The sequence below is a fragment of the Pseudophryne corroboree genome, chromosome 3, assembly GCF_028390025.1.
Source record: "Pseudophryne corroboree isolate aPseCor3 chromosome 3, aPseCor3.hap2, whole genome shotgun sequence".
In the NCBI taxonomy this organism is placed as follows: Eukaryota; Metazoa; Chordata; class Amphibia; order Anura; family Myobatrachidae; genus Pseudophryne; species Pseudophryne corroboree.
This window is the reverse complement of record NC_086446.1, coordinates 340,828,410-340,856,406: the sequence shown is the minus strand read 5'-3', so window position 1 is coordinate 340,856,406 and position 27,997 is coordinate 340,828,410. Positions and strand designations below refer to the sequence as shown.

At 47.5% G+C, this 27,997-nt stretch overlaps 2 protein-coding genes across 4 annotated transcripts in view; one reads left to right on the top strand and one right to left on the bottom strand.

Annotated features, from left to right (window-relative positions):
* The window catches only part of LRRC46 (leucine rich repeat containing 46), a 67,444-nt gene extending 65,712 nt beyond the window's left edge, over window positions 1-1,732 (top strand). For both annotated transcript variants that reach the window (XM_063959643.1, XM_063959642.1), the window contains one exon: window positions 917-1,732. In XM_063959643.1, coding sequence (XP_063815713.1) covers window positions 917-1,614 — 698 coding nt within the window. In that variant the 3' untranslated portion in view covers window positions 1,615-1,732. The remainder of the gene's footprint in view (window positions 1-916) is intronic.
* Window positions 860-27,685, bottom strand: SCRN2 (secernin 2). Of its 2 annotated transcripts, none has more exons than XM_063959645.1 (8): window positions 27,480-27,685; window positions 24,738-24,909; window positions 24,472-24,653; window positions 6,429-6,627; window positions 5,322-5,538; window positions 4,554-4,719; window positions 3,336-3,516; window positions 860-1,968 (listed from the first exon to the last, which is right to left on the bottom strand). In XM_063959645.1, the coding sequence occupies exons 2-8, from the start codon at window positions 24,903-24,905 to the stop codon at window positions 1,798-1,800; spliced, it is 1,284 nt and encodes a 427-aa protein (XP_063815715.1). In that variant the 5' UTR covers window positions 24,906-24,909; window positions 27,480-27,685; the 3' UTR covers window positions 860-1,797. The 2 variants fall into 2 exon arrangements, with proteins under 2 accessions (XP_063815715.1, XP_063815714.1); XM_063959644.1 differs by lacking the exon at window positions 27,480-27,685 and adding an exon at window positions 26,097-26,417.
* Window positions 27,686-27,997: the final 312 nt, after the last annotated feature.

Genomic DNA, 27,997 nt, shown 5'->3' with positions numbered 1-27,997 from the left:
GGCAGCTCTGGAGGCAGGGGAGGAGGAGGGGGGACGGGGGATTCGGGAGCTGCAGCAGCGCACTGTAATTGGTAGCGGCGCCACATGCAGCTGTCCCTCTCCTTCCACATTGGCTGGCCGCCGCCGCTGTGACTGCTGGGATGAGGTAAGCGCATCCCAGCGTTCACAGCGGCGGCGGCCAGCCTATGTGGAAGGAGAGGGACAGCTGCAGCGGCACCGCTACCAATTACATAGCGCTGCTGCAGCTCCTGAGTCCCTCTCCCTCCTCTTCCTTCTCCGCTGCCTCCGGAGCTGCTCCTCTCCTCCTCCGGTGCATACAGGCAGCTTGTAATGAGTCAGTTTGACTCATTACAAGCCGCTGACTTTGAATGTGGGCAGTTGCGCCCTCAGGGCGACTGCGCTGTGTGCCAGGCACACACGTTGTTACGGCTCTGGGGGTTAGTTTCCACATCACCTCTCTAAGGACTATGGTTTGATACATTGCTGCAATAACTGGCCATGCTGAATGTGTTCTAGCACTGGGGTAAATTACATTTGGATACATTTTGCATATATAATATTTAGAGAAATGTTACATTCAATTTGATTTTTGGAAATCTATTGGATGTGCTCGCCATCATGACAGCACAATTCATTTTTGCTGATTGAGTTCTTAGTTCAGTAATGAAAAAGTGTTTCATGTTACGTCTAATTAATTAATTTCCAACAACATAGCCACCTATTGTTTCTATGACGTAAGGTTTTTCTAATATTTCTATACAATTCCGATTATAAAACAAAATGGCACAAATGGATTTTCTTTGAATAAATGTAAAAGAAGATAGCAGTTTTCAGCACACAGGAAAAGAAATGGATGCAGTTTAGGAACATACAGTAATTTAATACATTTATTTATTATGTATTTTCTTCTTCTTAGGTCTATCATCTACGACTCAGGAGATGCTGCAAAGGTCTAATCAGAGGAGAAACCGAGCACAGAGAGAACATGAAGAGCGTCTATCGGAGCTGAGTAATACCGATGCTCAGCCCCTTGACTCAGCCAGGAGGGATTCCTGCAAGGCAGACCTCCCAGAGCCGTCTACTATATCTCCTCATGGTACAAACCCACAGCATTCCCCCACTAAGAGCAAGCCAGTCAACACTATTATATCTAAGAAAGATACAAAGACTCCTGTTTCGATTGAAAAAAAGGCAAGGGATAATCGGAGTGTTGGCACCTCTGTGTTAACCTCCAAACCCATCACTAAAAAACAGGTAGCAGTCCAACCCACCCAATCCGATGCTAGGATGTCGGTATTGGCATTTAACAGGAGCTCTACTAGAAAAGTGCCATGTCCTGATCTGCAACCAAAAGTTTCACAAACAAATAACGTTTCTTCTGGAAGAATTGGTGGCACAGCTGCATCTGCACAGAATGAAAGACAAGCTAGATCTGCTCCCTCCACCAGAAAATTACAGTCTGTCCCCATAAAAAAAACAATGCAGTCACTCGCTAGAGCTGTCTCTTCTTCAGACACTCAGAATGAGAGACAAACTGTGTCTGCTCCCTTCTACAGAAAATTACAGCATGGATCCCCCCATAAAACAGCAACCACTAAACAAGCCCTTCCATGATTGTCCTCAATGTATAGTGCATATGTAAGTTTAAAGGAAAAAAGAACAATTATTGTAATTAGAGCATTTGGTGATTGTTTCATCAATATGTATATTAAATTCTATCATTATTATGGTTGTTCTTGGTTGGGGCAATGATGTAATCAGATACTGCATTAGTATAGAGTACGGTGACCTGCACTATTAATGGTTTTCTTCTCTGTACAATGCAAGTTCCTTCTCCACACTGAGTAGAAATGGGTCAGATAGGTCCATAAGGTTAGGGATATCTGTTCCATCCAGCAGACTACTGACCAATACAAGGTTTTCAGCTTCCATGTTTCTTTGCTTTTCCTGTAGTCTCTGTTGAGCAGCCTGTCCAGAGAGAGGGACTGTTATGCTGATCAGTTTTATTTCTTAACAGTTCTTCATATAGTGACTCAATATTATGCCTTTTACCAATATATTGTTCAACTTATTCTGACCTTGTGGTGTTTAAAAGTGCTCCGCGAATGACATCGCCTAGTGTGTCACCCTCCTGGCCCGGCCGCCAGATGCAGGCATACACACTGTGCGATATCGCAGAGTGACATCATTCCACGGTTTTGGACGATTAATCCAAATTGAGCTGCATGCACGTCACAGAGGGTTGATAACGTCCCGCGGGGCTGCACATCGGTTGTCATCAGCAGCATGCACACTGGGCTATATAGTAAGCAATATCGCTCAGGAGGGTAAAAAATGAGTGATATCGCTTAGTATATCACCTAGTGCGTAGGGCCTTTAATGTCATTGTATGAAGACAAATCAATCAATCAATCACGATTACCGCAAGTTGCAGCATTCAGACGATTTCCCCAGCAACTCGCAGGCGCATATACCACGATTTTCCTTTGCAGCGCATAGAGGTGCGCAGACAAATCTGCAGTGTTCCTCTAACATGCTCAGCAATACGCACATTTGTGCAAATCGCCAACAATTGTTTCCCCCCCTATATTCCCTAAAAATACACACACGTTAATTTAACCTATCAGTTGGTCCTGTGTGTAAGGAAGGAAATACATGGAAACATAGGGAGAACATAGAAAAATCACAGAAATGGGACCTACAGTAGTTAGAACGGACCCCATCACTATAAGGAAGTAATGCTAACTACTATGCCAGGGTTCTTGCTACCACTGGGAAAGCACACCCTCCTATATATTACTATTAGATTGTTAATTTTGTACAATTTTAATGAGAGTATCTATTTTTGGACAATAATCCTGTTGTAGAGAGGGGCAGAGTTAAATCCCTAGTTTTCCAACTAGGTGGTTTCCTAATGGATTTTAAAATGACAAAATGTGCCCTGCCCTAATGGAGGGGTCCCGCTGAAATGGCCTACCCTGTGCCATGCTCACCCCCAGGCCGCAGTGTTGCAAGGGTGGGAAAAGTTGCAGTTTAGTGCTCACCGCTGGTCAGTGTCGTTAAGAGTTTGGGGGCAGCACGGCATCTCTGTAAGCACTGGGCACGCACCCCAAGTGGCAAACAGGAGGCTACGCTCAATATCCCCCCCCCTCCAACCACCCCCGGGTTCACAGACATGTAATTTTTACACACGCAGACAGGCTTGCGTTCTATCGCCCGTTCCCTCAAAAACATATCACATAGTGTTTACCCAGCTTAAGGCACCACAGACAATATTGGCTGTTTACTGTAAGTGCTCTGGATGTAGTATTTAACAGTTATTGTCATCTTTATACCTCATTGCCTTCACAGGCTTCCAGTGCCCTCTGGTGGAACTTGTAAAGCTCATGTCTCCTGTCCACCTGAGCCTGAAAGCGAGGAATCTGCCTGACAGGGTCGTTATCTCCAAAACTGGGTGACAACACCCGGGGCACTTGTGTCACTCGAGAACCAAACACAAAAGGTTTAAATACAGACCTGCAACAAAACATAGGCAGCAAAGACCACAGAGAAAGTCAATGAATAAACAGGGACAATACTCCTTTAAATGTTTTATATTAAATAATCTTTCATTCATTTGTATGAAATTATTTTAATATATTCTCCAACTATATAAAAATCTGCTAAGAGGGTGCAGACCTCAGCGTGGGAGGGGTAGACTGAGATGACCCGGGTCCTTTCACTAAAATCTAAAACCTACACAATAATATGGACTACTGAGAAAAATTGTCATCACTTTGGAATGTAAAGAAGTATATAAAAGCCAGTCATTAGAGCTGGTAGACACGTACATAAAGGTGTGTCCTCTTACATCTTCGCTCCGTGCAATATAAGTTGCGTTACACATAACGTGTGGGTGCCGTGTGACTCTGTAGCGCAGATTGTCTTTTTGTCACGTTGTAATGCAGTAGGACGCACAAGCAGAGCCGCAATTACACACAGAATATAGGCATGCCGCATATCTTTGTAATCAGCAGGATCTGCTTGTGCGTCCTATTGCATTAAAACACAAAAAAAAGACATTCTGCTCTATCACGTCATGGCGTGACTTGAAGGCCTGTTTAGCATGACTGCAGCAAGGATGTAAGAGGACACATCTGTATATAATCCATTTTCTGAATTTGTGAGTTTTTTTTATATGGATTAAACACCTTTTGGAATTTATTGGGGAGTGTCCTGCTTTTTTGCTGGATTAAATACAATTCAAGTAGGACTGGTTCCTCTTCACTGCTGAAGGAGCACCCCATCTGATGATTTATAGTAAATACACATACATACATTTAAAACTAGTATAGCTGATATACAGTATATACACAGACGTGTTCTTGTTTCAATTGAACAGTATGTACAGTATATTCAGTGTGCAATATAGAAGTATCTGTGACAGTGATGTACTTAGGTGTGGACCAAACTTGTTTTCTTTGAGAATCCATTAATGCCGCTGTGCAGCACAATGAGACGTGTACTTCTATGAGTAACTAGAAATCAAAATACACCCAGCAATGGTCTCTCACTTGGATGGGTCAGGAGTGGCGGTCATCAGATGGATGCATGGTAAATGTGGACAGCGAGGAAGCACAGACACCATACTTGATGTAGTACGAAAGCCTCCAGAGTCCATACAGATGCCACTGTTCTTATCACGCAATATCTTCAGGATTGACTCTACTGTAATGTGCCCTAGGACACAATTGGATATAGTGTAATACTATGGTTATACTCCCACATTCCCATGTACACACTGACCTTTCTATCTATCCCCTTCTGATATTAATTTAAAAAAAAATTGTGTATATATATATATATATATAAGTCCCAATACAGAAGACAGCGGCACTCAGTGATTTTCAAAAACACAAAGTTGTATTCAAAGTGTACAAAGCTTTCTTGTACACTTTGAATACAACTTTGTGTTTTTGAAAATCCCTGAGTGCCGCTGTCTTCTGTATTGGGACTTTGCAAAATTTCTTCCAGAGGGCACCAGGGTAATTTCCAGCCATTGGGAGGAGTGCCGGCCCGCACCTTCTCATATTTTTATATTATATATATATATATATCTATATATATATATATATATATATATTTATTTATTTTTCTACAGGGAGTGGGAATGCTTGCTAGTGCCAAAAAAAGTGCCACTTGTCATTACTAGCTAATGTTACACAAAAAGCCCCAGAAAGTATGGGGCTTGTCACCCATATCGCATTAGTGTTGCTACCACTGGAACATTATAGCATAATTTACTTTTCTGTCACAATCTCTCCCCACTTTTGTCTCCTCACCTTTTTGTCCTTGCAGCAGTTCTTGGCCAGCTCTGTATCTTGCTTTTGCAGCCTCCATACGCACTGGCTGCTTTTCTAAAGAATAGACAGCCCTGAAATTAAATTCTTCTACCCCATCCCACCAACCCTGAGTCAGGGCATGGGAGCGAAGCTCAGGGTGCTCTTTCCATATAACTGTCCCGACACTCAGTTGGTTAGAGATGTTCCGTGCACCCTCTGTGTAGGAAGACAGTGTGTAATATATTTCTATGACACGTAGGAGGAAAATACAACATACATAATTCAATTCTTTAAGAAAGTACAGATATGTCCTCACACACTTTTGCTTCAGTCACACCAAACAATGGGGCATATGTATTAAGCCCGGAGAAGGGATAAAGAAGTGATAAAGCAGTGATGAACGCAAGGTGATAACGCACCAGCCAGTCAGCTCCGGTCATTTTTCAAATCTGAAATGACTGGCAGGCGCGTTATCACTGCTTTATCACTTCTTTATCCCTTTTCCAGGTTAATACATCTGACCCAATGTGATTAGGACATAAGAGAAGACTGTGCTGATTAATTTGATATAGGACACTTGTATATCTGTGTGCGACTGAGTCTCTGAATCTGTATACGAAGTGCTACAATGTAGCAGCCGCAGCTTTTTTCCCCAATACAAGTTCTGTTCTGCTCTATATACAGACTCAGGGGCAGATTTATTAAGCCTGATGAAGTGATAAAGTGGAAGGTGATAACGCACCAGCCAGTCAGCTCCTGTCATTTTTCAACCCCAGCCGGTAACATAGAAGTTAGGAGCTGATTGGCTGGTTCTTTATCACCTTCCACTTTATCACTTCACCAGGCTTAATAAATCTGGCCCACAGTCACATACAATATACAAGTGTCATATCACATTAATCAGCACAGTCTCCTTGTGTGTCCTATTCGCATTTCGTTGCAACTAAGAGGCATTTTCAACAAAAAAAGGTGCTCGAAGTTAGCAGCATTGTACGGGATCTGGCGGCTCACTCACACCAGGCTTCTAGCGCTGCATGGCGTATTGAGAACGCATCTGTATATATTTTTTATATTTAAGAATATTTTTTCAATATGCGGTAACTTCCCAGTGATTCTTTCAACTGCCCAATATGGTCCAGCTGTCTCGAGCACATATGCCTCTAGGCGATCACATAGCAGGAACGTGTTGTGGTACATGAATGGCTGGGGGTCTTCCCGACAGCTGCCTCCTTGCCTGTACTTTGACAACAGTTCAGCAATAACTTCCACTGCAGCTTTAGCGGTCGGAGCACGCTCTAGAGCCAGCCTACAGAGAAATGGAGGTACACAAGGCAGGGAAAAAAGAAGGAAGTTACTTGTGTTTTCAAAAAGTAACTCAACTTTTAGGTGTGTTATATGAGTGAATACATAGTGTATCCTATAGTTAACTGTTAGCTATATACTGTACACTAGAGATTGTATATAACAATTGTCCTCATGCTCAAGGCATCTTCTTGAGAGGGGCAGGCAGAATCCCCTTGTCTACAGTCAGCCCACCCACTGTACCATTTTGCTGACTTCAAGCTGAACACAGTAGGAAGAAAATCCACTTGTGTTGCAGCACAACTCAGTCATCATAAAATGGGGCTTGTGATGCCGTGGAGGGGGTCTAGCTATAGAGAAGATGCACTGTGGTCAACATAAGATGGCAGGATCTTCTGAACAGGTAACAGCTGCTCTATTGTCCATGCAAATTAGTCTATACAATAAATAACACTGAGTGGGAACAGCCAGATTTGGGTGCATCATGTGACATACTGTATACACACAATCAGAGGACAGAGTGTATTGTATTGTGCACTATTCTGCACTATATTCTCTTCCTTTTTCCTAGCTAACGCCAGCTATAAAGACAAGCAAATGTAGCCACATGGGCAAGGTGTGAGGGGCATGTGGGCCTCAGATATCCATGTGGAGAGGTTTGTCATGTGGGGGATTTTCAAGGTACTAGTGGGATCTGAGCGCTTATGTTGCATTGCATGGCAATTGGCAGCATTTTGGACGAGTGGGGGTCTCAGGGCCAGTGGGGCTATTTTGGAGCAAGTGTAGGCCTGACTTATTTATTTATTTTCTCTTACGTCCTAGAGGATGCTGGGGACTCCAAAAGGACCATGGGGTATAGACGGGATACGCAGGAGACATGGGCACACCATAAGACTTTGAATGGGTGTGAACTGGCTCCTCCCTCCATGCCCCTCCTCCAGTTAGATTCTGTGCCCAGAGAGACTGGACACACACTAGGGGAGCTTTCCTGAGTTTCTCTGAAAAGGACTTTGTTAGGTTTTTTATTTTCAGGGAGACCTGCTGGCTACAGGCTCCCTGCTTCGTGGGAGTGAGGGGAGAGAAGTCAGACCTACTTCTTCTGAGTTAAAGGCTCTGCTTCTTAGGCTACTGGACACCATTAGCCTAAGAAGGGTTCGATCACTTGGTGCGCCTAGCTGCTTGTTCCCGCAGCCGCGCCGTCAACCCCCTCACAGAAGCCAGAAGAAAGAAGCCGGGTGAGTATGAGAAGATCAGAAGACTTCAGTGACGGCAGAAGACTTCAGTAACGAGGTACAGCGCAGCGGTCGCGCTGCTTGCCATGCTCCCACATATACTTCCAACGGCACTTACAGGGTGCAGGGCGCAGGAAGGGGGGCGCCCTGGGCAGCATGTTACTGAGGTAAAGACTGGCTGAAAGAGATATATTATAAGTGCCTAGGCACTAAATATAGCCCCCGCCAGTATAAAGATTGAAATTTGAGCAGGACTACAGCGCGCCGAGGTGGGGGCGTGGCTTAGCCCTCACAGCTTACCAGTTCCATTTTCTCTCTTCACAGACTGCAGAGACGCTGGTCCGGACCTCCACTCTCCTGATCAAGTAACATGGAGCAAAACGGGGGTGGGAGGGGGGGGGGGGAGATTAGTAATTTGGAAGTTGCTGGGGGGGGCAGAGAAGGATTTGGGAGTGACTGTCAGCACCGCCGACTGCTGATTGGGTGAATATGTTGAGTACATTGAAAGCAAATGTGGAGTTATTGACTAAAAGGCTGGATAAATCTGATTCTCAGACACAAACGTGGAGAAAATCCATGGAGGACGCCTTGTCTCAGGTACAGGCCCCCTCAGGGTCACAAAAACGTTCATTTACCCAAATAGCGGATACAGATACCGACACGGACTCTGATTCCAGTGTCGACTATAGTGAGGCCAGTTTACATCCAAAATTGGTTAAGAGTATTCAGTACATGATTGTGGCTATTAAAGAGGTTTTACATATTTCTGAAGTACCTGCTGTTCCAGATACACGGGTTTGTTTGTATAAGGGAAAGAAGCCTGAGGTGACGTTTCCCCCCTCTCATGAACTGAACGCTCTTTGTGAAAGGGCTTGGGAATCTCCTGATAAAAGGTGGCAGATTTGCAAGAGAATTTTTATGGCATATCCTTTCCCCTCTGACGACAGGGAAAAGTGGGAGTCATCTCCCAATGTGGACAAGGCTCTATCACGGCTGTCCAAGAAGGTGGCGCTTCCGTCTCCCGACACTGCTGCCCTCAAGGACCCTGCGGATCGTAAGCAGGAAACGACATTAAAGGCCATTTATGTCACTACGGGTGCACTGCTCAGACCTGCCGTGGCGTCGGCACGGGTGAGTAGTGCTTTTGCTAAGTGGGCGGATAATTTGGCATCTGACATGGATACCCTGGATAGGGATAACATTCTTTTGACTCTCGGTTATATCAGGGACGCTGCAGCTTACCTAAAGGATGCGGCGAGGGATATTGGCCTCTTGGGATCAAGGGCCAATGCCATGGCAGTCTCAGCCAGGAAAGCGCTGTGGATTCATCAATGGAATGCTGATGCCGACTCCAAGAAAGCTATGGAAGCTCTCCCATATAAAGGTAGTGTCTTGTTTGGTGACGGCCTCGCTGACCTGGTGTCTACTGCTACAGCGGGTAAGTCATCCTTTCTTCCTTATGTTCCGGCACAACAGAAAGTCACCCCATTATCAGATGCAGTCCTTTCGGCCTAATAAATACAAAAAAGGAAGAGGGTCGTCCTTCCTTGCCTCTAAAGGTAGAGGTAGGGGAAAAAGGTCGCCTGCAGTGCCATGCTCCCAGGACCAGAAGTCCTCCCCGGCCTCTGCCAAGTCCACCACATGACGCTGGGGCTCCCCTACGGGAGTCCGTACCGGTGGGGGCGCGTCTCCGACTCTTCAGTCAGGTCTGGTTTTACTCGGGCCTAGATCCTTGGGTGTTAGACATAGTGTCCCAAGGGTACAAACTGGAGTTTCTATCCCAGAAAGGGAAGTAGTGAGTGCTGCGATACAAAAGCTGTGTCAACAGAGTGTCATTGTCCCGGTACCCCCGTTTCAACAGGGGGGGGGGGAGGGTTTTATTCTAGTCTCTTTGTCGTACCAAAGCCGGACGGCTCAGTCAGACCGATCCTGAACCTAAAATCCCTCAATCTGTGTTTGAAAACTTTCAAGTTCAAGATGGAATCGCTTCGAGCAGTGATCTCCAGTCTAGAAGGGGGGGATTTTATGGCGTCAGTCGACATAAAAGATGCCTAGTTACATGTCCCAATATATCCTCCACATCAAGCTTTCCTGAGGTTTGCAGTGCAGTATTGTCATTACCAATTTCAGACGTTGCCGTTTGGTCTTTCCACGGCCCTGATGGTCTTCACCAAAGTAATGGCGGAAATTATGGTACTCCTACGCAAGCAGGGTGTCACAATTATCCCGTACTTGGACGATCTCCTGATAAAGGCGAGATCAAAGGAGCAGTTGCTAAGAAATGTGGAACTCTCCCTGACTGTTCTGCAACATCATGGTTGGATTCTAAATTTGCCAAAATCACAGTTGATTCCGACAACTCGGCTGCCTTTCTTGGGCATGATCCTGGACACGGAACTGCAGAGAGGGTTTCTTCCAGCGGAAAAAGCTCTGGAAATCCAATCCATGGTCAAGGAGATTCTGAAACCGGCAAGAGTGTCGATTCATCAATGCACTCGAGTGCTGGGGGAAGATGGTTGCAGCTTACGAAGCCATTCCGTTTGGCAGGTTTCATGCCCGGGTGTTTCAGTGGGACCTGTTGGACAAATGGTCCGGGTCTCACCTGCACATGCACCAGAAAATAAGTCTATCTTCCAGGACCAGAATATCTCTCCTGTGGTGGCTTCAAAGTTCTCCCCTCCTAGAAGGACGCAGGTTCGGGATCCAGGATTGGGTCCTGCTGACCACGGATGCAAGTCTCCGAGGCTGGGGAGCAGTCACACAAGGAAGAAGTTTCCTGGGAAAATGGTCAAGCCAGGAAACTTGTCTCCACATAAACGTTCTGGAATTAAGAGCCATTTACAACGGCCTTCTGCAAGTGGAACACTTTCTTCGAGGTCTACCTGTCCTGATTCAGTCGGACAACGTAACAGCGGTGGCGTACGTAAACCGCCAGGGCGGAACAAAGAGCAGAGCGGCGATGGCAGAGGCCACAAGAGTTCTCTGCTGGGCGGAAAAGCACGTGAGCGCTCTGTCAGCGGTCTTCCTTCCGGGCGTGGACAACTGGGAAGCAGACTTCCTCAGCAGGCCGGGAGAGTGGGGTCTTCATCAAGAGGTCTTTGCAGAAGTGACAAGTCGTTGGGGAATTCCTCAAATAGACATGATGGCGTCTCGCCTCAACAAGAAGCTTCCGAGGTATTGTGATAGGTCAAGGGACCCTCAAGCCAGTGCAGTGGACGCCCTGGTGACTCCGTGGGTGTTTCAGTCGGTATATGTGTTCCCTCCACTTCCTCTCATTCCAAAAGTGTTGAGAATCATAAGACGAACAAGGGTTCCGGCAGTACTCGTCGTTCCAGATTGGCCACGGAGGGCCTGGTATCCGGATCTTCAGGAATTGCTCATAGAAGATCCTTGGCCTCTTCCTCTCAGAGAGGATCTGTTACTGCAAGGGCCATGCGTATTTCAAGACTTACCGCAGCTGCGTTTGATGGCGTGGAGGTTGAACGCCAAATCCTAACTCGAAAGGGTATTCCCGGGGAAGTCATCCCCACTCTCCTTAAGGCTAGAAAGGAGGTTACGGCAAAGCATTATCACCGTATTTGGAGAAAATATGTGTCGTGGTGTGAAGCCAAGAGAGCTCCTACGGAGGAGTTTCAGCTGGGGCGTTTCCTCCATTTTTTGCAGGCAGGCGTGGATGCAGGCCTGAAATTGGGTTCCATAAAAGTGCAGATTTCGGCTTTATCTATTTTCTTTCAAAAAGAATTGGCCACCCTTCAGACTTTCAGAGGTTCAGACTTTCGTGAAGGGAATGCTGCACATCCATCCTCCGTTTGTGCCACCCGTGGCTCCGTGGGATCTTGACGTAGTGTTGCAATTTCTTATGTCTCACTGGTTTGAACCTTTGCGAAAGGTTGAGTTGAAATTTCTCACTTGGAAAGTGGTCATGCTTTTGGCCTTGGCGTCCGCAAGACGGGTGTCGGAGTTGGCGGCTTTATCTCACAAGAGTCCCTATTTGATTTTCCATGAGGATAGAGTGGAATTGAGAACTCGTCGACAATTTCTGACGAAGGTGGTTTATTCGTTTCACATAAACCAACCCATTGTGGTGCCTGTGGCTACGGGTGCCTTGGCTATGTCAAAATCTCTTGATGTAGTTAGAGCTTTGAAAATTTATGTCGCTAGAACGGCTCAAATTAGGAAATCAGAGGCTCGGTTTGTCCTATATGCTCCCAACAAAATTTGCGGCTCCTGCTTCCAAGCAGACTATTGCACGCTGGATCTGTAATACGATTCGGCATACTCATTCTACGGCTGGATTGCCGTTCCCGAAGTCAGTGAAAGCCCATTCTACCAGAAAGGTGGGCTCATCTTGGGCGGCTGCCCGAGGAGTCTCGGCTCTTCAACTTTGCCGAGCAGCTACGTGGTCGGGTTCAAACACTTTTGCTAAGTTCTACAAGTTTGATACCCTGGCTGATGAAGACCTCATGTTTGCTCAATCGGTGCTGCAGAGTCGTCCGCACTCTCCCGCCCGGTCTGGAGCTTTGGTATAGACCCCATGGTCCTTTTGGAGTCCCCAGCGTCCTCTAGGACGTAAGAGAAAATAGGATTTTAATACCTACCGGTAAATCCTTTTCTCCTAGTCCGTAGAGGATGCTGGGCGCCCATCCCAGTGCGGACTGTTACTTGCAGTTGTATTGATGGTTGTTGTTTTCGGTTACACGAAGGTTGTGTATCGGTTATAATAAGATTTTACTTACCGATAAATCTATTTCTCGGAGTCCGTAGTGGATGCTGGGGTTCCTGAAAGGACCATGGGGAATAGCGGCTCCGCAGGAGACAGGGCACAAAAAGTAAAGCTTTTTCAGATCAGGTGGTGTGCACTGGCTCCTCCCCCTATGACCCTCCTCCAGACTCCAGTTAGGTACTGTGCCCGGACGAGCGTACACAATAAGGGAGGATTTTGAATCCCGGGTAAGACTCATACCAGCCACACCAATCACACCGTACAACCTGTGATCGAAACCCAGTTAACAGTATGATAACAGCGGAGCCTCTGAAAGATGGCTTCCTTCAACAATAACCCGAATCAGTTAACAATAACTATGTACAATTTATGCAGATAATCCGCACTTGGGATGGGCGCCCAGCATCCACTACGGACTCCGAGAAATAGATTTATCGGTAAGTAAAATCTTATTTTCTCTATCGTCCTAGTGGATGCTGGGGTTCCTGAAAGGACCATGGGGATTATACCAAAGCTCCCAAACGGGCGGGAGAGTGCGGATGACTCTGCAGCACCGAATGAGAGAACTCCAGGTCCTCCTTAGCCAGAGTATCAAATTTGTAAAATTTTACAAACGTGTTCTCCCCTGACCACGTAGCTGCTCGGCAAAGTTGTAATGCCGAGACCCCTCGGGCAGCCGCCCAAGATGAGCCCACCTTCCTTGTGGAGTGGGCCTTTACAGATTTAGGCTGTGGCAGGCCTGCCACAGAATGTGCAAGTTGGATTGTGCTACAGATCCAACGAGCAATCGTCTGCTTAGACGCAGGAGCACCCATCTTGTTGGGTGCATACAATATAAACAACGAGTCAGATTTTCTGACTCCAGCTGTCCTTGCAATATATATTTTTAATGCTCTGACAACGTCCAGTAACTTGGAGTCCTCCAAGTCACTTGTAGCCGCAGGCACTACAATAGGCTGGTTCAGATGAAATGCTGACACCACCTTAGGGAGAAAATGCGGACGAGTCCGCAGTTCTGCCCTGTCCGAATGGAAAATCAGATATGGGCTTTTGTAAGATAAAGCTGCCAATTCTGATACTCTCCTGGCAGAAGCCAGGGCTAGAAGCATGGTCACTTTCCAAGTGAGATATTTCAAATCCACCTTATTTAGTGGTTCCAACCAATGAGATTTTAGAAAGTCCAAAACCACATTGAGATCCCACGGTGCCACTGGAGGCACCACAGGAGGCTGTATATGCAGCACTCCCTTAACAAAGGTCTGGACTTCAGGGACTGAAGCCAATTCTTTTTGAAAGAAAATCGACAGGGCCGAAATTTGAACCTTAATAGATCCCAATTTGAGACCCATAGACAATCCTGATTGCAGGAAATGTAGGAATCGACCCAGTTGAAATTCCTCCGTCGGAGCACTCCGATCTTCGCACCACGCAACATATTTTCGCCAAATTCGGTGATAATGTTGCACGGTTACATCCTTCCTTGCTTTAATCAAAGTAGGAATGACTTCTTCCGGCATGCCTTTTTCCTTTAGGATCCGGCGTTCAACCGCCATGCCGTCAAACGCAGCCGCGGTAAGTCTTGAAACAGACAGGGACCCTGCTGAAGCAAGTCCCTCCTTAGAGGTAGAGGTCACGGATCTTCCGTGATCATCTCTTGAAGTTCCGGGTACCAAGTCCTTCTTGGCCAATCCGGAACCACTAGTATCGTTCTTACGCCTCTTTGCCGTATAATTCTCAATACTTTTGGTATGAGAGGCAGAGGAGGAAACACATACACCGACTGGTACACCCAAGGCGTTACCAGCGCGTCCACAGCTATTGCCTGCGGATCTCTTGACCTGGCGCAATACCTGTCCAGTTTTTTGTTGAGGCGAGACGCCATCATGTCCACCATTGGTCTTTCCCAACGGGTTACCAGCATGTGGAAGACTTCTGGATGAAGTCCCCACTCTCCCGGGTGAAGATCGTGTCTGCTGAGGAAGTCTGCTTCCCAGTTGTCCACTCCCGGGATGAACACTGCTGACAGTGCTATCACATGATTCTCTGCCCAGCGAAGAATCCTTGCAGCTTCTGCCATTGCACTCCTGCTTCTTGTGCCGCCCTGTCTGTTCACATGGGCGACTGCCGTGATGTTGTCCGACTGGATCAACACCGGTTTTCCCTGAAGCAGAGGTTCTGCCTGGCTTAGAGCATTGTATATTGCTCTTAGTTCCAGAATGTTTATGTGAAGAGACGTTTCCAGGCTCGTCCATACTCCCTGGAAGTTTCTTCCTTGTGTGACTGCTCCCCAGCCTCTCAGGCTGGCGTCCGTGGTCACCAGGATCCAATCCTGTATGCCGAATCTGCGGCCCTCCAATAGATGAGGACTCTGCAACCACCACAGAAGAGACACCCTTGTCCTTGGAGACAGGGTTATCCGTAGGTGCATCTGAAGATGCGACCCTGACCATTTGTCCAACAGATCCCTTTGGAAAATTCTTGCGTGGAATCTGCCGAATGGAATAGCTTCGTAAGAAGCCACCATTTTTCCCAGGACTCTTGTGCATTGATGTACAGACACCTTTCCTGGTTTTAGGAGGTTCCTGACAAGCTCGGATAGCTCCTTGGCTTTTTCCTCCGGGAGAAAAACCTTTTTCTGAACCGTGTCCAGAATCATCCCTAGAAACAGCAGACGAGTTGTCGGCATTAACTGGGATTTTGGAATATTCAGAATCCACCCGTGCTGTTTTAGCACTTCTTGAGACAGTGCTAATCCCATCTCTAGCTGTTCTCTGGACCTCGCCCTTATTAGGAGATCGTCCAAGTATGGGATAATTAATATGCCTTTTCTTCGAAGAAGAATCATCATCTCGGCCATTACCTTTGTAAAGATCCGAGGTGCCGTGGACAATCCGAACGGCAGCGTCTGAAACTGATAGTGACAGTTTTGTACAACGAACCTGAGGTACCCCTGGTGTGAGGGGTAAATTGGAACGTGGAGATACGCATCCTTGATGTCCAAGGATACCATAAAGTCCCCCTCTTCCAGGTTCGCTATCACTGCTCTGAGTGACTCCATCTTGAACTTGAACTTCTTTATGTACAGGTTCAAGGACTTCAGATTTAGAATAGGCCTTACCGAGCCATCCGGCTTCGGTACCACAAAAAGAGTGGAATAATACCCCTTCCCTTGTTGTAGAAGAGGTACCTTGACTATCACCTGCTGAGAGTACAGCTTGTGAATGGCTTCCAAAACCGTCTCCCTTTCGGAGGGGGACGTTGGTAAAGCAGACTTCAGGAAACAGCGAGGTGGATCTGTCTCTAATTCCAACCTGTACCCTTGAGATATTATCTGCAGGATCCAGGGATCTACCTGCGAGTGAGCCCACTGCGCGCTGTAATTTTTGAGACGACCGCCCACCGTCCCCGAGTCCGCTTGAGAAGCCCCAGCGTCATGCTGAGGCTTTTGTAGAAGCCGGGGAGGGCTTCTGTTCCTGGGAAGGAGCTGCGTGTTGCTGTCTCTTCCCTCGACCTCTGCCTCGTGGCAGATATGAATAGCCCTTTGCTCTCTTATTTTTAAAGGAACGAAAGGGCTGCGGTTGAAAAGTCGTTTTCTGTTGGGGAGTGACTTGAGGTAGAAAGGTGGATTTCCCGGCTGTAGCCGTGGCCACCAAATCTGATAGACCGACTCCAAATAACTCCTCCCCTTTATACGGCAAAACTTCCATATGCCGTTTTGAATCCGCATCGCCTGTCCACTGTCGCGTCCATAAAGCTCTTCTGGCCGAAATGGACATAGCACTTACCCGTGATGCCAGTGTGCAGATATCCCTCTGTGCATCACGCATATAAAGAAATGCATCCTTTATTTGTTCTAACGACAGTAAAATATTGTCCCTGTCCAGGGTATCAATATTTTCAATCAGGGACTCTGACCAAACTACCCCAGCACTGCCCATCCAGGCAGTCGCTACAGCTGGTCGTAGTATAACACCTGCATGTGTGTATATACTTTTTTGGATATTTTCCATCCTCCTATCTGATGGATCTTTAAGTGCGGCCGTCTCAGGAGAGGGTAACGCCACTTGTTTAGATAAGCGTGTTAGCGCCTTGTCCACCCTAGGAGGTGTTTCCCAGCGCTCCCTAACCTCTGGCGGGAAAGGGTATAATGCCAATAATTTCTTTGAAATTATCAGCTTTTTATCAGGGGCAACCCACGCTTCATTACACACGTCATTTAATTCTTCTGATTCAGGAAAAACTATAGGTAGTTTTTTCATACCCCACATAATACCCTGTTTAGTGGTACCTGTAGTATCAGCTAAATGTAACGCCTCCTTCATTGCCAAAATCATATAACGTGTGGCCCTACTGGAAAATACGGTTGAATCGTCACCGTCACCACTGGAGTCAGTGCCTGCGTCTGGGTCTGTGTCGACCGACTGAGGCAAAGGGCGTTTCACAGCCCCTGACGGTGTTTGAGTCGCCTGGACAGGCACTAATTGATTGTCCGGCCGCCTCATGTCGTCAAACGACTGCTTTAGCGTGTTGACACTATCCCGTAGTTCCATAAATAAAGGCATCCATTCTGGTGTCGACTCCCTAGGGGGTGACATCCTCATATTTGGCAATTGCTCCGCCTCCACACCAATATCGTCCTCATACATGTCGACACACACGTACCGACACACAGCAGACACACAGGGAATGCTCCTAACGAAGACAGGACCCACTAGCCCTTTGGGGAGACAGAGGGAGAGTTTGCCAGCACACACCAAAAGCGCTATATATATATCAGGGATAGCCTTATAATAAGTGCTCCCTTATAGCTGCTTTGTTATATCAAAATATCGCCATAAATTTGCCCCCCCCTCTCTGTTTTACCCTGTTTCTGTAGTGCAGTGCAGGGGAGAGACTTGGGAGCCGTCCTGACCAGCGGAGCTGTGAGAGGAAATGGCGCCGTGTGCTGAGGAGATAGGCCCCGCCCCTTTTCTGGCGGGCTCGTCTCCCGCTATTTAGAAAAATCAGGCAGGGGTTAAATATCTCCATATAGCCTCTAGGGGCTATATGTGAGGTATTTTTAGCCTTTATAGGTATTCATTTGCCTCCCAGGGCGCCCCCCTCCCAGCGCCCTGCACCCTCAGTGACTGCCGTGTGAAGTGTGCTGAGAGGAAAATGGCGCACAGCTGCAGTGCTGTGCGCTACCTTTAGAAGACTGCAGGAGTCTTCAGCCGCCGATTCTGGACCTCTTCTGACTTCAGCATCTGCAAGGGGGCCGGCGGCGCGGCTCCGGTGACCATCCAGGCTGTACCTGTGATCGTCCCTCTGGAGCTTGATGTCCAGTAGCCAAGAAGCCAATCCATCCTGCACGCAGGTGAGTTGACTCCTTCTCCCCTCAGTCCCTCGCTGCAGTGATCCTGTTGCCAGCAGGAATCACTGTAAAATAAAAAACCTAGCTAAACTTTTTCTAAGCAGCTCTTTAGGAGAGCCACCTAGATTGCACCCTTCTCGGCCGGGCACAAAAATCTAACTGGAGTCTGGAGGAGGGTCATAGGGGGAGGAGCCAGTGCACACCACCTGATCTGAAAAAGCTTTACTTTTTGTGCCCTGTCTCCTGCGGAGCCGCTATTCCCCATGGTCCTTTCAGGAACCCCAGCATCCACTAGGACGATAGAGAAATTCAGCTTGTTGCTGTCTTTCGTTCATACTGTTATCTGGTATTCCTGGTAAACCAGTTTGTACGGTGTGTTGTGGTGTGAGCTGGTATGTATCTCACCCTTAGTTTAACAAAAATCCTTTTCCTCGAAATGTCCGTCTCCCTGGGCACAGTTCCTATGGCTGGGGTCTGGAGGAGGGGCATTGAGGGAGGAGCCAGTTCACACCCATTCAAAGTCTTATGGTGTGCACATGTCTCCTGCGGATCCCGTCTATACCCCATGGTCCTTTTGGAGTCCCCAGCATCCTCTACGGACTAGGAGAAAAGGATTTACCGGTAGGTATTAAAATCCTATTTTTTTAATTCTTGAATTATGGGTAGTGAGCAGCCCAACGTTGGATGGCCCTTGAAGTTTATGGGGTTGCCCATAAATGGAATAATGCTTATATTTTGTACATACTGTATAACCCCAGTAAAAAAAAAATAGGAATTTACTTACCGATAATTCTATTTCTCGGAGTCCGTAGTGGATGCTGGGGTTCCTGAAAGGACCATGGGGAATAGCGGCTCCGCAGGAGACAGGGCACAAAAAAGTAAAGCTTTACTAGGTCAGGTGGTGTGCACTGGCTCCTCCCCCTATGACCCTCCTCCAGACTCCAGTTAGGTACTGTGCCCGGACGAGCATACACAATAAGGGAGGCATTTTGAATCCCGGGTAAGACTCATACCAGCCACACCAATCACACCGTACAACTTGTGATCTAAACCCAGTTAACAGTATGACAACAGAAAGGGCCTCTTAAAGATGGCTCCTTAACAATAACCCGAATTAGTTAACAATAACTATGTACAAGTATTGCAGATAATCCGCACTTGGGATGGGCGCCCAGCATCCACTACGGACTCCGAGAAATAGAATTATCGGTAAGTAAATTCCTATTTTCTCTATCGTCCTAAGTGGATGCTGGGGTTCCTGAAAGGACCATGGGGATTATACCAAAGCTCCCAAACGGGCGGGAGAGTGCGGATGACTCTGCAGCACCGAATGAGAGAACTCCAGGTCCTCCTTTGCCAGGGTATCAAATTTGTAAAATTTTACAAACGTGTTCTCCCCCGACCACGTAGCTGCTCGGCAGAGTTGTAATGCCGAGACCCCTCGGGCAGCCGCCCAAGATGAGCCCACCTTCCTTGTGGAGTGGGCTTTTACAGTTTTAGGCTGTGGCAGGCCTGCCACAGAATGTGCAAGTTGAATTGTGTTACAAATCCAACGAGCAATCGACTGCTTAGAAGCAGGTGCGCCCAACTTGTTGGGTGCATACAATATAAACAGCGAGTCAGATTTTCTGACTCCAGCCGTCCTTGCAATGTATATTTTTAAGGCTCTGACAACGTCCAACAACTTGGAGTCCTCCAAGTCGCTAGTGGCCGCAGGCACCACAATAGGTTGGTTCAGATGAAATGCTGATACCACTTTAGGGAGAAAATGCGGACGAGTCCGCAGTTCTGCCCTATCCGAATGGAAGATTAGATAAGGACTTTTATAAGATAAAGCCGCCAATTCAGATACTCTCCTGGCAGAGGCCAGGGCTAGTAACATAGTCACTTTCAATGTGAGATATTTCAAATCCACCTTTTTCAATGGTTCAAACCAATGGGATTTGAGGAAATCTAAAACTACATTTAGATCCCACGGTGCCACCGGAGGCACCACAGGAGGCTGTATATGCAGTACTCCCTTGACAAAAGTCTGGACCTCAGGGACAGAGGCCAATTCTTTTTGGAAGAATATTGACAGGGCCGAAATTTGAACCTTAATGGATCCCAATTTGAGACCCATAGATAATCCTGATTGCAGGAAATGTAGGAAACGACCCAGTTGGAATTCCTCCGTCGGAACCTTCCGATCCTCGCACCACGCTACATATTTTCGCCAAATGCGGTGATAATGTTTCACGGTGACTTCCTTCCGTGCCTTAATCAAGGTAGGAATGACTTCTTCTGGAATGCCTTTCCCTTTTAGGATCTGGCGTTCAACCGCCATGCCGTCAAACGCAGCCGCGGTAAGTCTTGAAAAAGACAGGGACCCTGCTGTAGCAGGTCCCTTCTCAGAGGTAGAGGCCACGGTTCGTCCGTGAGCATCTCTTGAAGTTCCGGATACCAAGTCCTTCTCGGCCAATCCGGAACCACTAGTATTGTTCTTACTCTTCTTTGCCGTATGATCTTCAATACCTTTGGTATGAGCGGCAGAGGAGGAAACACATACACTGACTGGTACACCCAAGGAGTTACCAGTGCGTCCACAGCTATTGCCTGTGGATCTCTTGACCTGGCGCAATATTTGTCCAGTTTCTTGTTGAGGCGAGACGCCATCATGTCTACAATTGGTCTTTCCCAACGGTCTATTAACATGTTGAAGACTTCTGGATGTAGACCCCACTCTCCCGGATGAAGATCGTGTCTGCTGAGGAAGTCTGCTTCCCAGTTGTCCACGCCCGGGATGAACACTGCTGACAGTGCTATCACGTGATTCTCCGCCCAGCGAAGAATCTTGGCAGCTTCTGCCATTGCACTCCTGCTTCTTGTGCCGCCCTGCCTGTTTACATGGGCGACCGCCGTGATGTTGTCCGACTGAATCAACACCGGCTTTCCTTGCAGGAGAAGTTCCGCCTGGCTTAGAGCATTGTAGATTGCTCTTAGTTCCAGAATGTTTATGTGAAGAGACTTTTCCAGACTCGTCCATACTCCCTGGAAGTTTCTTCCTTGTGTGACTGCTCCCCAGCCTCTCAGGCTGGCGTCCGTGGTCACCAGGATCCAATCCTGAATGCCGAATCTGCGGCCTTCTAATAGGTGAGCCTTCTGCAACCACCACAGAAGTGACACCCTTGTCTTTGGTGACAGGGTTATTCGCAGGTGCATCTGCAGATGCGACCCTGACCATTTGTCCAACAGATCCCTTTGGAATATTCTTGCATGGAATCTGCCGAATGGAATTGCTTCGTAAGAAGCCACCATTTTTCCCAGGACTCTTGTGCATTGATGTACTGACACTTTTCCTGGTTTTAGGAGGTTCCTGACCAGATCGGATAACTCCTTGGCTTTTTCCTCTGGAAGGAAAACCTTTTTCTGAACCGTGTCCAGAATCATTCCTAGGAACAGCAGACGAGTTGTCGGGATTAAATGGGATTTTGGAATATTCAGAATCCACCCGTGTTGTCTTAGCACCTCTTGAGATAGTGCTAAAGCTGTCTCCAGCTGTTCTCTGGACCTTGCCCTTATTAGGAGATCGTCCAAGTATGGGATAACTAATACGCCTTTTCTTCGAAGAAGAATCATCATCTCGGCCATTACCTTGGTAAAGACCCGAGGCGCCGTGGACAATCCGAACGGCAGCGTCTGAAACTGATAGTGACAGTTTTGAACAATGAACCTGAGGTACCCCTGGTGTGCGGGGTAAATCGGAACGTGTAGATACGCATCCTTGATGTCCAAGGATACCATAAAGTCCCCTTCTTCCAGGTTCGCTATCACTGCTCTGAGTGACTCCATCTTGAACTTGAACTTTTTTATGTAGAGGTTCAAGGACTTCAGATTTAGAATAGGCCTTACCGAGCCATCCGGCTTCGGTACCACAAATAGAGTGGAATAATACCCCTTTCCTTGTTGTAATAGGGGTACTTTGACTATCACCTGCTGAGCGTACAGCTTGTGAATGGCTTCCAACACCCTCTCCCTTTCGGAAGAGACGGTTGGTAAGGCAGACTTCAGGAAACGATGAGGAGGATCCGTCTCTAATTCCAACCTGTACCCCTGAGATATTATCTGCAGGATCCAGGGGTCTACCTGCGAGTGAGCCCACTGCGCGCTGTAATTTTTGAGACGGCCCCCCACTGTCCCCGAGTCCGCTTGAGAGGCCCCAGCGTCATGCTGAGGTTTTTGCAGGAGCCGGGGAGGGCTTCTGTTCCTGGGAAGGAGCTGCCTGTTGGTGTCTCTTCCCTCTTCCTCTGCCTCGTGGCAGGTACGACAAGCCCTTTGCTCTCTTATTTTTGTAGGAGCGAAAAGGCTGCGGTTGAAAAGTCGGTGCCTTTCTCTGTTGGGGAGTGACTTGAGGTAAAAAAGTGGATTTCCCGGCAGTAGCCGTGGCCACCAAGTCTGATAGACCAACTCCAAATAACTCCTCCCCTTTATACGGCAAAACCTCCATGTGACGTTTTGAATCCGCATCGCCTGTCCACTGTCGTGTCCATAAGGCTCTTCTGGCTGAAATGGACATAGCACTCACCCGAGATGCCAGTGTGCAAATATCCCTCTGTGCATCACGCATATAGATAAATGCATCCTTTATTTGTTCTAACGACAGTAAAACATTGTCCCTATCTAGGGTATCAATATTTTCAATCAGGGATTCTGACCAAACTACTCCAGCACTGCACATCCAGGCAGTTGCTATAGCTGGTCGTAGTATAACACCTGCATGTGTGTATATATTCTTTTGAATAACTTCCATCTTTCTATCTGATGGATCCTTAAGTGCGGCCGTCTCAGGAGAGGGTAACGCCACTTGTTTGGATAAGCGTGTGAGCGCCTTGTCCACCTTAGGGGGTGTTTCCCAGCGCGCCCTAACCTCTGGCGGGAAAGGGTATAATGCCAATAACTTTTTTGAAATTATCAACTTTTTATCAGGAGCAACCCACGCTTCATCACACACGTCATTTAATTCTTCTGATTCAGGAAAAACTGTTTGTAGTTTTTTCACACCATACATAATACCCTGTTTTACGGTATCTGTAGTATCAGCTAAATGTAACGTCTCCTTCATTGCCAAAATCATATAACGTGTGGCCCTACTGGAAAATACGTTTGAATTTCTACCGTCGTCACTGGAATCAGTGCCCGTGTCTGGGTCTGTGTCGACCGACTGAGGCAAAGGGCGTTTTACAGCCCCTGACGGTGTTTGAGGCGCCTGGACAGGCATTAATTGATTGTCCGGCCGCCTCATGTCCTCAACTGACTGTTTAAGGGAAGATAAACCATCACGTAATTCCACAAATAAAGGCATCCATTCTGGTGTCGACCCCCTGGGGGGTGACATCTGCATATTTGGCAATTGCTCCGCCTCCACACCAATATCGTCCTCATACATGTCGACACCACGTACCGACACACACCGCAAACTCACAGGGAATGCTCTAATGAAGACAGGACCCACTAGCCCTTTTGGGGAGACAGAGGGAGAGTCTGCCAGCACACACCACAAAGCGCTATATATACAAGGGATATCCTTATATTAAGTGCTCCCTTATAGCTGCTTTAATATATATATATATAGCCATTAATGTGCCCCCCCTCTCTGTTTTACCCTGTTTCTGTAGTGCAGTGCAGGGGAGAGACCTGGGAGCCGTTCTGACCAGCGGAGCTGTGACAGAAAATGGCGCCGTGTGCTGAGGAGATAGGCCCCGCCCCTTTTTCGGCGGGTTCTTCTCCCGCTATTTTTCCAGTCAGGCAGGGGTTAAATATCTCCATATAGCCCCTATGGGCTATATGTGAGGTATTTTTAGCCTTGTATAAGGTTTATATTTGCCTCTCAGAGCGCCCCCCCCCAGCGCTCTGCACCCTCAGTGACTGCCCAGTGAAGTGTGCTGAGAGGAAAATGGCGCACAGCTGCAGTGCTGTGCGCTACCTTATGAAGACTGAGGAGTCTTCAGCCGCCGGTTTCCGGACCTCTTCACGCTTCAGCATCTGCAAGGGGGTCGGCGGCGCGGCTCCGGGACCGGACTCCACGGCTGGGCCTGTGTTCGATCCCTCTGGAGCTAATGGTGTCCAGTAGCCAAGCAGCAAATCCACTCTGCATGCAGGTGAGTTTACTACTTTCCCCCTAAGTCCCACGTTGCAGTGATCCTGTTGCCAGCAGGACTCACTGTAAAGAAAAAAACCTAAACTAAACTTTCTCTAAGCAGCTCTTTAGGAGAGCCACCTAGATTGCACCCTTCTCGTTCGGGCACAAAATCTAACTGGAGTCTGGAGGAGGGTCATAGGGGGAGGAGCCAGTGCACACCACCTGACCTAGTAAAGCTTTACTTTTTTGTGCCCTGTCTCCTGCGGAGCCGCTATTCCCCATGGTCCTTTCAGGAACCCCAGCATCCACTTAGGACGATAGAGAAAGAAAAGAAAAAAAAGACTAAACCTTTAAAGAGTACCCTGATACCAGTGTGTTTGAGGAATATAGACAGTTGTGTGAATTGAGGAGGCCCTCCATCTCACCTGACCAGGTCCATGCCCAGCAGTGCGTCATACTCTTCAACCGGTTCCTTGGTCCACACAGCTTCATTCCCAATGCATACCCCCATCTCATTAGCTCCCATCTCTGCCCCCCACAACCAAGCTGGACGACTCAGCAGTACAGCCAGGGTCTTCGGCGCCTGCTCAACTTCAATAAAGGTGCACTAACCAGAGAACAAGGTAACAAATATCATTTACAGAGCAATGCAACTAGGAATACATCAGCGCTGGGGGCTCACTATCCTTACCATGACTGTTGAGCCCGGCGGATGTGTGGCAGCGGTGTAGTACACAACCTCCTGGACCTCCATTCGAGGTCGGTCTGAATTCTTTGCAAACACAACAACAGGGGCCAACGAGGCCGGGGGAAGTGACACAAAGCAGTCACATGAGCTGGGGTACAATGGTACAGACATGGTGCTGCAGAAAAAGAGGTTTTGTCTCACATTAAATGCATCACATAAAAGGACTGCTGTTTCCTTAAATACAAAACGAAAAAGATTATTCAGTATGTGCCAGTTAGCGATCTGTTTCCAGCTGTTCTATTGTATTAGTCTAAATCAGGGATGGGGAACCTTCGGCCATCCACCTGTTGTGAACTACACATCCCAGAATGCCCGGCAACAGTTTTAGCATGGCCAAATAGTAAAACTGTAGCAGGACATGCTGGTATGTGTAGTTCAACAACAGCTGGAGGGCCGAAGGTTCCCCATCCCTGATCTAAATTAATGAGTAACATTCATTTCAAGATAAAGATTTGCAGTAACTGACCCAGGAAGGTCTCAGGAAAAACAGAAAAAAAAAACCTCAGGGTAGTCCTTCAACTATAGTGTCCTGCCCATATAGATGCTTTTTACACCTGTGCTCCTTTGTCACCTACATATTCCTTAGGTGGGAACCGGTCTCTAGGTCGACAGTGTCTAGGTCGACCACTATTGGTCGACAGTAAGTAGGTCGACATGGTTTCTAGGTTGACATGACAAAAGGTCGACATGTTTTTCACTTTTTTTACTTCATTTTTTGAACTTTTTCATACTTTACGATCCACGTGGACTACAATTGTGAACGGTAACCTGTGCCGAGCGCAGCGGTAGCGGATCGAGGCACCTTTCCCGAAGTTCACTCGCCATGCGAGGGGACACGGTGCACTAATTGGGGTTCCCTGTCACTCTACGACGAAAACTAAACCAATTTAAAAAAACAAACTCATGTCGACCTTTTTTCATGTTGACCTAGTACATATCGACCTAGAGTCCCTGTTGACCTAGAAACCATGTCGACCAATAGTGGTCGACCGAAGTCTATTCTGTCTAACATACCACACCGTCCTTAGGTTTATCTCGTTCTAAATGCCACATGCATAAGCTTTCTACACTTTGAACTGTATTTAGAGTTAGTTTAATACTGCATACATACTTTAATGTTGTATACATTACCCTACACAGCCATACTGTACTGCTATCTCTTGCTATAGCTTCCCCCATTTTAAGGTGACAGAAAACTAGACTGCTGTAGTTTACAGTACAATAATTCTTATGCGAGTTTCAGATCAACAAGACTATACTCTGTATAACATGCTGACACCCCTATTTACGATATATGCTGACCTTGCACGTTGGATCCGGTCGGGTGCTACTGACGCTAAACTACGGGTACTCCTTCCGACGCTTCTTCAGTGCCCACTGACTGATACACCGATTCACGTACTGACTTGCTGCTGGGGGCTGGAGGAGCTGTCCTGGGAAGGCCGCACTGGGAGCCTAGTGCCCCCAGAGGCTACAACTGGCTGTGCAATGGTTCATATAGCTCGTAGTTGCTGATTTGTTATTTTTTTTATACCCTATAGAAAACGGCTTTTTGCATTATTGAACAGAGCTGAATTGTACTTGGGCATACCTCCCAGCATGACCCTCTACAGGAGGGACAGAATGCTCTGCTTCTGCACTTTTCTCTTAATGTATGATTGCAGGCACCTTTATTGAACACGTTGATGGATAAGAAAGGTGTTTCTGCATAGGTGATGGCAGTCATAAATTAAGAGGGAAGTCCAGGAGCAGAACATTCTGTCCCTCCTGGAGAGGGTCATGTTGGGAGGTATGCCTGGGTGTTCTATTTCGCAATGGTAAATTCAAGCTTCTAAGTAGCATTAACAAACAACAACTGTTTCTTGCTATCTGCCCAGACAGTGGTCACAACTGTATTTTATATGTGCAATAAATTGGAGACAAATTAGGGTTATCACCTTTTCATTGTTAAATTCCTGGACAGGGGGCATGACCAAAACCGCAGCTGGAATATAACCATTTTTAAATCAGATTTCAGGCCATATTCTACTCACTCTAAGGGTGTGGTATCAAATTACCCACGATAAAACATCGGGTGCAAAAAAAATCTGGGGGGTTTTTGCGATTTTTCCAGATGTTTTACCTATATTCTTTTTTACAGGTTATATAATTAGATCACCCATAAAAGAAAACCCAACAACAATTCTCACAAAGTCACACATTTTTAAAGAAAAATGTGTGTGTTTTCGCCGACCACAGACCCGCTGCTTTTCGGGTATTTGGTTTTGCCTGCCTGAGTCTAGCCTCGTGCGAATAGCAGGGGAGAGCATTCCCACCCTAGCTTTCCTCCCCACAGTACACTGCAGCCCACACATGTACCATACCCTCCCAACTGTCCCGTTTTTCACAAACTGTCCCACTGTCCAACCGTGGGCCGCAGTGTCTGGTGGTGGTGGTGGTGTGTGCTCTCTCATTTGTTGTTCTTCTTAGCAAAGTGGCGGTGAACAGATGCTGTATGCATGCGCACAGTGTCTATGCACCGGCAGAGGTACAGGAAGCATGGCCAGCAGCTCACAGTTTGCTGCCATGCCCCAATAGTGCTGAAAATGGGGGCATGGCTTGCGATTGCAGCACTTGCTATGCCCTCTAATTTCGGGCATGCGCAGATGTCTCTCATATACACATACATACATAACCGTCACTTACTGTCACACCGATCAAGCACAGTGGTGTCACTACGGGGGTGCGGGTCATGCTGGATGTCACCTGCTGAGGGGTGACACCAAAATGCCAGCTCCTGCTCAGTGAAAAGAGCTGGGTGCTGCACCGTAACATCATGTAAGAGCTGGCGCTGCAGCCACAGCAGACTCCAGAGGAGGCCCGCATCTCCTGGACCCACGGAGTGACAAAAACAGGGGTTTGGGCACAAAGCCACACCCATCCACGTCTACACATCTACAGTGTCCCATGGTGGTGGGTGTGGGAGGAAATTGGGAGGAAAACACACCACCACTCACCGCTCACAAGAGCAGCAGGTAAGCAGTGCAGGGATATTCTGGGGGCGTGCCTGGAATCTCAGGGGGGAGAGAAGCAAAGCACCACCGTGTTCCCCAAGACTCTGCCCACCTTTGTGGCCGTGGGAGCGCCTTTGGCGTGCCAAGGGCCCCAATCCACTGGCCACCAATGTTGAGAGGTACTATGCACTTGAAACACCAAAAGAAGTA

What these genes read in the sequence shown, in the direction of transcription:
- SCRN2 (XM_063959645.1), bottom strand. Translation starts at nt 24,905, where the DNA reads ATGTCTGTACCATTGTACCCCAGCTCATGTGACTGCTTTGTGTCACTT. An exon ending in CTGGGCATGGACCTGGTCAG is followed by an intron (nt 6,628 to 24,471) that starts GTGAGATGGAGG and finishes ATTTCTCTGTAG; the next exon opens with GCTGGCTCTAGAGCGTGCTC. An exon ending in ACTGCTGCAAGGACAAAAAG is followed by an intron (nt 4,720 to 5,321) that starts GTGAGGAGACAA and finishes ATTGTGTCCTAG; the next exon opens with GGCACATTACAGTAGAGTCA.